Raw genomic sequence first — 12,538 nt, forward strand, 5'->3', positions numbered from 1 at the left:
GTGCAAACTCCACACAGACAGTTGCCTGAGGCTGGAATTGAACCTGGGTTCATGGCACTGTGAGGCAACAGTGCTAACCACTGAGCAAACGTGCCATAACTAGTGTTACCTTTGTTTAAAAAAAATTCCAAAAATCACATCTGTGGTCATAATATCTGGGAAACAGTGTGGAATGTTACACAGAATTTATGATGAACAAGATTTTTTGCCGCTGCTGACAATAATCATTCCATACCACTGTCGGTATCTAAAAGTGCCATGGATTATTTTAAAGCACTGCGATGGAGATGAGTTCTACAATAACATAAATAATATCATTTCAATTCATTAACCTGTTGAAAGTTCAACAAAGCTCCATAAAAAAGGGGGAAAACTATTCAACATTGATGTCCGAGTTAGTGATTAAATGTTTCAGTATCACCCCCTAACTGCATTTCAACCAAAACCATCCCCGACTCTTCATTCTCTTGAAGAAGAAGGAAACTGAGAAGCTAGAAAAGCACTTTGTACATTAAAGTACAGCCACTTCACCTGACACAACCTATTCAATTTCTCAAGGGCAGTGCACAACCACAGAGCATAAACCCAAAGAGAAATCTCAAGAGCAATTATCTTTGTCCCTAAAAGACAATCAAACAAAAGGCAGCAACATAATTCAGACTTACGACCTGCATAACTAAATGCTAGACATTTGTACTGGACAGATGATTTCTCAAAGAATTTCAGTTTAATGCTTTATTCATTGATCTCCATACTGTGCCCTGAATAGTCAGGTTTAAGCTACACCATGCATTTTCAATAAAATCAGGTACCCAATAAACACAATCCGCCGATTCCTCAGAAACAAACCCAAACAAGCAGACACAACGCAACCAGAAACCCTAGCCACTCTCCCCTACATCAAAGACATATCAGAAATGACTTCCAAACTACTCAGACCCCTTGGCATCATGGTAGCCCACAAACCTACCAACACACTGAAACAGTGACTAATGAACCTAAAGGATCCATTAGATACCATCAGCAAAACTAACGTCATTTACAAGATACCACGCAAGAATTGTAAAAAACACTACATCGGACAAACTAGCAGGAAACCTGTCACCAGGATACATGGACACCACCTGGACACCAAAAGACACAACCCACTATCACTAGTTTCTATACATACAGACAAAGAAGGACACCACTTTGACTGGGACAACACACACATCTTAGGACAGGCGAAACAAAGACACGCATGAGAATTCTTAGAGGTATGGCATTCTAACCAAAACTGTCAAAAACAGATCGATTTTGACCCTATCTCCCTTCCCTTGGAAAAAGAACCGGAAATGATATCACCCACCTTAAGAAACCAAGACCTGTAAATATAGAGGCGGGACATATCACCAGCACTTCACTGAAGATTCTCACTGATGATGTTACCTAGTATGGTAATGAAACATCTGAAAACAAACCTTCAAGCTCAGCAAGCTAACTTACATAGGCATACAATTGATGTCAATGGAAAAGAAAAAATCACAAAGTAATTAGTGGCTTGCACTGGGAGGGCAGTCAACGTTTGAAGGACATTTGATTTTAGCTTGTTGGGCCAATGTTTGATTCAAACTTAACTTTATGAAATGACCTAGGAGAACATAATCTGTGTACCTTAGTAACTGCTACCAGCTAAGTACATCTTTACTCCTGTAATCCAACAAATCAAAGTACCTTCTCTCCAATGTATCATACAGAGAATGTTCACACAAAGAATGCAGCAGCCTATGATTATTATAATCTCTTAGCGACCGCTAACTTATAAAAGGAAATGTGAACAACCAGCAACTTGCTGAATTTATTTTGCTGTAATAAATGGCTTAAAAAAGCATAAACCGAAAGAACAGCAGATGCTGTAAATCAGAAACAGAGACAGAAATTGCTGGAAAAGCTCAGCAGGTCTGACAGCATCTGTGGAGAGAAACCAGCGTTAATGCTTCAGGTCTGGTGCAGCCTCCTCAGGACTGGAGCTGTTCTGAGCAAGGGTCACCAGACCCAAAATGTTAACTGATTTCTCTCCACAAATGCTGTCAGACCTGTTGAGCTTTTTCAACAATTGGTTTTTGTTAAAAAAAGGCATTATTGATTAAACATCATTTTCTTTTTATAGGCATGTTCCCCTTTCATACGTATGAAACACTACATTATCCCTGAAATTACAGTTTTCATTGCAAGAATCATCAGATGCTTATAGCTTCTAATTGGTTCTGGTATCCCTGATTTGCCCAGTACTAATTTCAAATGGCTGTCTCCAGGTCCTTTCTTCAATTTTATACCCATCGCCAAGAGTAAAGCCTGTTCCACGATTCACTTTTTCACTAATCATGACAGCACTGATCTCCTCAACTCTTTAAATGGATTCAGGATGGGTCTCCTAACTAAAGACCATCACTGTCCCACATCCAGTTGTGGTATCTGACACAGCGCTGTCTCTCCACTGACCACACAAAACTGTTTGAGATATTCAATGATTAGCCGGAAAGCCTGTAACCTGATCTCCAAAATGGCTCTCTCTGCTCTCTTTCCCAAGGCAAGGTAAACTTTGCATTTAGGTAAAAATGCGAACTGGTTGTCCATGGTCCTGACTTGTCTTCGCTTTAGAAGCAAATGGACAACTTGCAGCAAAACTGTTCATACCATCTTTCTGGGAATTAAAGAAATTCAGAGACTATTGCCATTGTTTTTGAAGCCTAAATACCTTACATCTTTTCCTCAGTAAATCAATCTTCCATCTGCACAAAAAGCTACCCAGGCTTGCTTCAGAAGTTGGAAGAACTTAATTTTGTAATCCCCAAATATAACAATCTTACAACAGTATACAAAAGTATCTGAGAAGCAGATTTCCACATGGTCACTTGGTGAGTGCAACTGAAATGGTATTGGACAGAAAGCTCTGATCTGAGTGCTATTAACAAATAACCAATCTGAAATATAAGACGATTGTAAGCATAAGACATCATGCTTTATGTAGAAATGACAGACTGGAGGCCTGGCAAAGCTGTGATGCTACCATTGATTCTGACAATTTTTATAAGGCAATCAATTTACTCTCAGGATTCAAAACATTGTTTGAAATCCCTTGATCAGACGGATGCCCTAAAATCAAGGCTAAGGTCGATTATTCAACAACTTATAAAAGAATCTAACCACGTCTAATGTTTAGGGGAATATAATAGTCACTGAGTTGAACCCAAATGTGATTTAGTCTCATCCTATATCATTGTTATTTGAAAACTTGTTCCAAGGTGGAGGAACAATGGATTTCATATCCGTCCTGTGAAGGTCTGATTTTCTTCCCGAAAAGAGGGGCCCGGATACTAGTTCATTCAGACAGAATCTCCAAAACAGTCAGAGAGGAGGAGAGAACAGAGGGATCAGAGACACACAATAACAAATGAGGAATGTAGCAGGAATACATCACTCAAGCCTATCCCACCATTCACTAGGATTGTGGCTGGGCTGCCCGTGGCCCCAACTCCTTTCTGCAGCAGAGTGCGGCGGGGGCTGGGCGGAAGTGAAGTCGGAGCGCAGAGGCTGTTGGGAAGGTGGGTGAGTGTTATTTAAGTTGGTGTTTTCTAGGCCCCAGGTCCTATACAGTAGGGCCTCCCTCCCACCCTCCTCCTCTAACCTAAATTAAAAGTCCACAGACTTGCAACAAAACACGGGGGTCGGGGGACGTTTCTGTTGAGAAAAGAGCGGGTCTTTGGGTCAGGAGTCTTTGACAAGGATGTTGAGAGAAGTGATTACGCCACAGTTGAAGAGGGTGAAGACATGACTGCCAAGCTGATTCAGTGTACTGCGTGCATGATGTGGGAGGTCAGGGACTCTGGTGTATCTGTCTCGCATAACTGTGGAAAGTGTGTACACGTTCAGCTTCTGACAGAGCATATTGCAGCACTGAAGAAAGAACTCGATGACCTCAGGTTCATCTGAGAGAACGAGATCTTTCTGGACAGGACCTTCAGCGAGGTTATTACACCGACCATACCAGAAGAGAGGAGAAGGGAGAAGACGATGAGGAAGGCAGAGATGAGACAAGTGCAAGAGACCCTGGGGGACGTACCTGTCAGGAACAGGTTGAATTTCTTGGAAACCGTAGAGACAGATGTCACTGCCAGTCCGAGAGGCGGTCAGGTCTGCCAGTCAGAAATTGGCGTGGAGGCAGAGCCGAGGAGTCAGATATCACACAGAGCTGTGGTAATAGGGGACTCCATAGTGAGAGGGACTGAAAGGGGTTTCTGCAGCAACAGGCAGGATTTGAGGATGGTGTGTTGCCTTCCTGGTGCCAGGATTAAGGACATCGCAGACAGAGTGCAGGAAATCCTCAAGGGCGAAGGTGAAGAGCCAGAGTTGGTGGTACATGTCGGCACAAATGATGTCGGGAAAAAGAGGAGGAACATACTACAGTGGGATTTCGGAGAACTCGGAAGGTGGCTGAAAAGCAGGACGTCCAAGGTGGTTATCTCTGGTTTGCTTCCAGTTCCTCGGGCTGGAGAGGACAGGAACAGGGAGATAATGGACTTGAATGTGTGGCTGGGGAACTGCTGCAGGAATTAAGGATTTAAATTCTTGGATCACTGGGGCATGTTTAGCAGTAAGGATAATTTATACAAGAGGTACGGGTTGCACCTTAATAGGTGGGGGACCAGCATTCTGGCAGGTAGGTTTGCCACTGTAACACTGTTTAAACTAAGTAGTGGGGGTTGGGGTGGGGGGGGTATGGGGACAAACTTAAGAAGGAAGTTAAAGGGAAAGTTAGAACAAGAGAAGTCAAGAAAGACAACGGAATCAATGGAGCAGAAAACTCAAAAAAGGATCATGCCGTAAGGTCAAGTGAAATAGGGATTGATAGGAAGGGTGAGGGGAGTAACAAATTAACAATATTATATATGAATGCATGAAGCATTAGAAATAATGTGGATGAGCTTGAGGCTCATTTGGAAAATGGCAGTTACGATGTTGTGGGGATAACTGAGACGTGGCTTCAATTGGACAGGGCCTGGGAAATGAATATTCAAGGCTATACATGCTATTGCAAGGACTGACTGGCAGAGGGGGTGGGATGGCCCTGTTGGTAAGGAATGATATTCAGTCCCTTGCGAGGGAGGTCCGAGAATCAGGGGATGTAGAGTCAGTATGGATAGAGCTGAGAAATTCTAAGATCCTAATGGGAGTTATCGACAGGCCCCCAAACAGGAGACTGGATGTAGTGTGTAAGTTGAATAAGGAGCTGAAATTGGCCTGTCGCAAAGATATTACTACAGTTGTTATGGGGGATTTCAACATGCAGGTAGACTGGGAGAATCAGGATGGTACTGGACCCCAAGAAAGGGAGTTTGTGGAGTGCCTCCGAGATGGATTCTTAGAGCAGCTGGTGCTGAAGCCTTCCAGGGAGAAAGCAATTCCGGATCTGGTGTTGTGCAACAAACCGGATTTGATCAGGGACCTCGAAGTAAAGGTGCCATTAGGAGGTAGTGACCATAATAAGCTTTAATCTGCAGTTTGAAAGGGAGAGGGTAGGATCGGAAGTGACAATATTCCAGTTGAATAAAGGGAACTATGGCGCTATGAGGGAGGAGCTGGTCAAAGTTCAATGGTGCAATACCTTAGCAGGGATGACAGTGGAGCAATATGGCAGGTATTTCTGGGTATAATGCAGAAGATGCAGGATCAGTTCATTCCAAAAAGGAAGAAAGATCCTAAGGGGAGGCAGGGTGGCCGTGGCTGACGCGGGAAGTTAAGGACCATATAAAGACAAAAGGGAAAAAGTATAACATAGCAAAGATGAGTGGGAAATCAGAGGACTGGGAAGCTTTTAAAGAACAACAGAGGATTACTAAAAAGGAAATACGCAAAGAAAAAATAAGGTACGAAGGTAAACTGGCCAAAAATATAAAGGAGGATAGTAAAGGCTTTTTTAGGTATGTGAAAAGAAAAAAATGGTTAAGGCTAAAATTGGGCCCTGGAAGACAGAAACGGGTGAATTTGTTATGGGGAACAAAGAAATGGCAGAAGGGTTGAATTGGTACTTTAGATCTGCCTTTACTGGGGAAGACACGAGCAATCTCCCAGATGTAATAGTGGCTGAAGGACCTGAATTTAAGGGAATTCATATTAGGCAGGAAATGGTGTTGGAGAGACTGTTCGGTCTGAAGGCTGATAAGTCCCCAGGGCCTGATGGTCTACATCGCAGGGTACTGAAGGAGGTGGCTCGAGAAATCGTGGATGCGTTGGTGATTATTTTCCAATGTTCTATAGATTCAGGATCAGTTCCTGCGGATTGGAGGGTGGCTAATGTCCCATTTTTTAAGAAAGGAGGGAGACAGAAAACAGAGAATTGTAGACCAGTTAGTCTGACCTCAGTGGTGGGAAAAGTGCTGGAGTCAATTATAAAGAACGAAATTACAACACATCTGGATAGCAGTAACAGGATCGGTCAGAGTCAGCATGGAGTTATGAAGGGGAAATCATGCTTGATTAATCTTCTGGAATTTTTTGAGGATGTAACTCTGAAGATGGACAAGGGAGATCCAGTGGATGTAGTGTACCAGGACTTTCAGAAGGCCTTTGATAAGGTCCCACATAAGAGGTTAGTGAGCAAAATTAGGGCACATGGTATTAGAGGCAAAATATTGACATGGATTGAAAATTGGTTGGCTGACAGGAAACAAAGAGTAGTGATAAACGGCTCCCTTTCGGAAAGGCAGGCAGTGACCGGTGGGGTACCGCAGGGATCAGTGCTGGGACCGCAGCTTTTTACGGTATTAAAAGTAATATTAGCAAATTTGCTGATGACACAAAGCTGGGTGGCAGGATGAAATGTGAGGAGGATGTTAGGGGAATACAGGGTGACCTGGACAGGATAGGTGGGTGGATGGATGGATGGCAGATGCAGTTTAATGTGGATAAATGTGTGGTTATCCACTTTGGTGGCAAGAACAGGAAGGCAGATTACTATCTAAACGGAGTCAAGTTAGGTAAGGGGGCAGTACAAAGAGATCTGGGTGTTCTTGTACACCAGTCAATGAAGGCAAGCATGCAGGTACAGCAGGTAGTGAAGAAGGCTTATAGCATGCTGGCCTTCATAACAAGAGGAATTGAGTATAGAAACAAAGAGGTTCTTCTGCAGCTGTACAAGACCCTGGTGAGACAGCACCTGGAATATTGTGCGCAGGTTTTGTCTCCAAATTTGAGGAAAGACATTCTGGCTATTGAGGGTGCGCAGCGTAGGTTCACGAGGTCAATTCCCGGAATGGCGGGACTATCAGATAAGATTATCTTGAAAGATTGAAGCAACTGGGCTTGTATACCCTTGAGTTTAGAAGGCTGAGAGGGGATCTGATTGAGACATATAAGATCATTAAAGGATTGGACACTCTGGAGGCAGGAAGCATGTTTCCGCTGATGGGTGAGTCCCGAACCAGAGGACACAGTTTAAAAATAAGGGGTAGGCCACTTAGAACAGAGTTGAGGAGAAACTTCTTCACCAAGAGAGTGGTGGGTGTATGGAATGCTCTGCCCCAGAAGGCTGTGGAGGCCAAGTCTCTGGATATTTTCAAGAAAGAGTTGGTTAGAGCTCTTACGGATAGTGGAATCAAGGGTTATGGGGATAAGGCAGGAACAGGATACTGATTGAGGATGATCAGCCATGATCATACTGAATGGTGGTGCTGGCTCGAAGGGCAGAATGGCCTACTCCTGCACCTATTGTCTATTGTCCTCTTTTAGGCCAGCTCATTAACTCCCCGGTTTTGCAAACATTACCTACCTGCTCTTTAAATTCTTTCAGGGGTCTAATACTCCACAGCACTCTGGGGTAGAGAATTCCACAATTTTAACTACTCTTTGGGAGAAGAAATCCCTTTGTGACCCAGTTTTAAATGAGTGCCCCATTATTGTGTAACAATGCCTTTGATGTAGGCCTCTCCCCTCTATAAGTAGAAACATGCTCTCATCCTTACCCTGTCATGCTCACCCTGAATCTTGTCGTATGTTGAGCTTGGATTTGAGGTTTTATTGGTTATTGCATTTCTGAATTGATGTGAGTAAGATCACCCCTCATTCTTCACCCGAATGAAAAAAGGCCCAATCTGCTAAGCTGCTCTTGATAAGTCAACCACTTCACCCCAGGAATCAGCTGAGCAAATCTCTTCTGAACTCCCTCCAATAGTAGATCATTTCTAATATACTGTACTACTATACTGTATATACTATACATAGACTCAGGAATACCCACCCATCACTGGCCTATTTTCCTGTGACATTGTACTTTGCCAATGGCAGACTAAAAAGCTGCTGACATGAGTTTAAGGAACACATTTCCCAGAGTGAGCTGACTTAGCAACAGATCTTGGAGAATGACTTTAATTGAAGTTTGTTGTGAGTGCACAGAACTTAGCTGAAAAGGAAATAACTTATAGCCAGGTCAGCTGAAGAAAGCACCTCAACATTGGGATAGGGGTGGTGCTGCACTGAGGTTCGAATGCAAGATTATTGTTGCACTAAAGGTGATGAATGTTTCTTTCCAATGAGTTCATTACGCTTTTGGAGAAATATTTGAAAAGTAGTTTGTGTTTTTCTTCCGTGCAACAAACTTTTATGTTCTTTGGTTAGAAATGTCAGCAACATCTTGTGAATGTGTCGGTCACTGACCTCCATGGTAAAAGAAAAGAAAACTTTTCAGCTATGAAACCAAGTCTCACTCTAGGATCAGACTTGTCCAGTGTTACCATCAGACTACCGGGCTGGAGGCCTCTCTTACTTACTGTGTTTCCAGCTTCTGCAGCGAGTCGGGCAGCGTACCGAGCGATCAGCCTGTGTTCTTCGTCCAGCCTGCTCGGACTGTCCAAAACACTGCACAGAAATTTAAAATAAAAATTAAAATCCATCTTTTCAGAAGTTAACCTTTTATTTTTTGGCAACTTCCACGAATAACATAAACATGACTGGAATCTTTGTCAGCTGAGAGATTGACAGACATTGCAGCTCTAATATTAGTGACTCACATCACATCAGAAATGCAATAAACCTATAAATCCTCAAATCCAAACTCAACATACAACAGTGCAAGATGGGAGTTTGGTCCTGTTTGATCTAAATGGAATGGCTAAGATTATAAACAATCTGCTCCTAACAAATCCAATTTCAGGGCTTCATAATCAATGGATAGAGCATTCCTAATGTGGCTAACTGAGTGGATTACCAACTTGTGAATCCTTCTCATCAACCTCTGGCAGGTGGTGAGAATGAGAGTGTCTCTTGGTCAGCCATGTTTGATGTCCTGAACAATATGATGCCAAAGCTTCTGCCAACAGGCTGTGGAAGCAAACATAAGGTACATGCTTGGTCTACCTCATGGTCACCCAGACACATGACTAAAAACAAAGACCAAAGGTCTCACTCAGTGTATGAAAATACTCCTAACGTTTGAGCAAGTAAAACAACTTCTGGAATGACTGTCAACATCCATTCTTAAGATTCCCAAAGATGTAAATATGGTGATGTTGTACCAACACAATCAGACAGAAACAGGCAATTTTTGATTTCCACTGAACAACAATGGAAAACATTAAACAAAACCCTCTGAACCTACTTGAAATTTCCTTGATAAAGCTACATATTGTAAGTCCAGCTTTGAAAAATAAACTTGCACAACTAAATTCAGGTGTGAGATTTTGGGTGGAATAATATGCAAATGTGGTGGTAGTGTTGGAGGGAGGCATTTAATCAGATGGAGGAATGGCAGGTAGGAACCCAAGGTGTGTCTGGGGATGGGGATGTATTAAAGTGTTCACCATGCAGGGAACATGACAAGCTACTCCTGGTGTGTCTTATTGCAAGCTCCTTGGCTGAGATGTAGCAGTCCCTTGTTCAAAGCATAAGATCCGAGGACCAATCATTGTAAAGATAGGAAAGGCAGAGCACCCCGTGGCAGGCAGCTTCCTCTGTGCCATCACTCCCCTTTGGTCTAAGATTCAGCAATTCCCTGTGTCTCTAGGTGGATACTGTATTAACTGCAGTGTCTTTCTGCCCTGTGTTCAACAGAACTACTGGCCTCCAATTGGTGCTTATCAATGTATCATAAAAACACAATACATGATATTAACTGATTTGGCCCAAAACCATTGAAGCCACCTAACTTTAGCTATTTTACAATTTATTATTTGTCATAAAAGACAAATTGAGATGAGTGCACTGCACTTGATTTCTCACACATTGTAGCAGTCTCAAAGCTTTGCACAAATTACATTTACAAAATCATAATTGCATTTAGCAACCAGAGCATTATGATGTGCCCTGGGTGACTGGGCACCCATTATATTGCTGGCACAAGGAGGTTGCAACTTTACAGCCTGTAAGTATCGTTGACTTTGAGGATTTTTTTGACATCTATTAAAGTTGACACAGCTCAACTCCACTTTAGAGTACAATTTCAAGTGGAACTCTCATCATTATAGATTTGATACTTCTCCATTAGCACTAGACTAAGATTTCCTGTCACATTTAGCCAAATACAAACATAATTAGGGAATAAAAATCCACAGCTCCAAAACTATTCATTCTCAAATGAGCTGCTCAATTAATTAATTAATTACTCAATTAATTTGTGGTTCCCCAATAAGCAATCTTCTGTTCAAAGAAAAAAAATGATAAGAGGAACAATTATTCATTTTAACTAATTAATTTTACAGAAGAAAAAGCCTCCTTTTAACTGCACAATGTTAAATACATTTCAAATGTACATTATTGACTTTGAAGCATTCTGGGGTATCATATAATTCTCCAGTACCTTTCATAACCACAAATCCTTTTCTTTCCTACTTTGCAACAGATAAAATCTCTGTTCTTTACTCTTGAATAAATCAAATCTGATCACAAGTTCATCTCACTGCAAACAGAATGAGCATTTGGCTCATTTCAAAATAAAGGAGCAGTTGTGTATTCAGATGAACCGAAGAGAACAGTAGCTTTCACTGAATATCAGATGTGAGGGCAGATATGAGTTATGAGGATGCACCATATCCACCTAAATGAACATAGCTCACATTTTGTGGACAGTGGCAAATTAATCTCGCTAGATTTCAGTTCCACTTGCCCAGAAGGCTTGTGTACTGTAACTTACGGCAATCAGAAACTAAACACCATTTGGTATTCAGGAGATCTGGGACCTGTATGGACAGGACAAACAATGGTAACAAGCAATGGTTAAGGATTGAGGAATCCTTAAACAGCCAAACCAGAAAAGTTCAATTCAGAATATTTAGTTCAATGCCAGATTTTAAATGGAATACAATAATGGCAAAAGATAAAAGAGGCAGAGACATTTTTAATTTCTTCACAAATCCCAATAATAATTAAGATTTAAGGGAAGGACAATTCAAACTTTTAAAAAGAATCTTCAGATGGCAGGGACAATGGTTGACAGTAATTAAGACCCATCTCAGTTATTAGCATTTCACATCCACTTGAATGGAGAAGCCACAACTTCTGATAAGGCAAACACATTAACGTGACAGCAATCAGGCAGCAGAACGCTAAACCACTCAGAGAGCTGTCAGAGCAGGGAAGCGTGGACAGCAGTGCTCGGATTTCTGCATTTAACTGCACTTGACCAGACTCTGGAGGTTGCTGTTAGATTTACTATTTGTAATGGTGATTGCTGGTACAGTTAACCAACAATCCAGGCTACAGTCTCGTCTGATAGTCACAATTTAGAGAATATTCATGAACCAAGTGAAAGGCAAAATAAACAAATAATTGGCATTTCCTTACTCATTGTGAAATATTGAATTATTTGATTTTATTATTTAAAAGCAATTTAACCTCCACAGATCAATGTGAGAACCCTCATAGTTCTGTAATGGGAAATCACTGATATTATGTGCAATTATCTCATGGTATTCTCCTTGTGTATATGTCTATTGACTTCTGGAGTAGTTATTTTTAAATATTTCTGTGCAGCTATGCTCACAGAGCATCTTAAAGGGTACAGCTTTCAAGTGAACTGTGCGGTAGCTTCATACACACACAACTTTGATGGTAAAATTATCAGAATCTTTCTTTTCTCTTGTTCTGTACAGGGGTGAGCAGTTAGTCATATTTTCACTCTGACAGGTTTAGTAAATGATATAGAGTGAAAGATTCCCTAGGAAAGAGTGACCACAACATGGTAGAAGTTAGCTTTCAGTTTGATAGGGAAGAACTTGAAATGGAAACAAATATGCTCAGCTTAAATAGGGACAATTGCAAATAAATAAGGGCAGGGTTGCAGGAGTAGACTAGGAAAGGTATTTAGCAGCATAGGAACAATGGCAAACATTTAAGAAAATAGTTCACAGCTCACCAAGGATTCTAGGAAGGGGATAATTATGGTTAGCCAGGGAAATTAACATTAGGAATGGAGCAAAGTTTAAAAAATATGAAACATGACAAAGATTCATGGTAAAACAGAGGTTTGGGAAAGTTTAAAAACAGATGACCAAGAAAATAATAGATGGTG

The 12,538-nt window shown here is 41.6% G+C and overlaps 1 protein-coding gene across 14 annotated transcripts in view; it reads right to left on the bottom strand.

The window, feature by feature from the left end:
- The window catches only part of dtnba (dystrobrevin, beta a), a 516,323-nt gene that overhangs the window by 154,732 nt on the left and 349,053 nt on the right, over window positions 1-12,538 (bottom strand). For all 14 annotated transcript variants that reach the window (XM_072563143.1, XM_072563151.1, XM_072563188.1 and 11 more), the window contains one exon: window positions 8,805-8,892. In XM_072563143.1, coding sequence (XP_072419244.1) covers window positions 8,805-8,892 — 88 coding nt within the window. The remainder of the gene's footprint in view (window positions 1-8,804; window positions 8,893-12,538) is intronic.

The sequence above is a fragment of the Chiloscyllium punctatum genome, chromosome 3 (genome assembly GCF_047496795.1).
Source record: "Chiloscyllium punctatum isolate Juve2018m chromosome 3, sChiPun1.3, whole genome shotgun sequence".
NCBI lineage: Eukaryota > Metazoa > Chordata > Chondrichthyes > Orectolobiformes > Hemiscylliidae > Chiloscyllium > Chiloscyllium punctatum.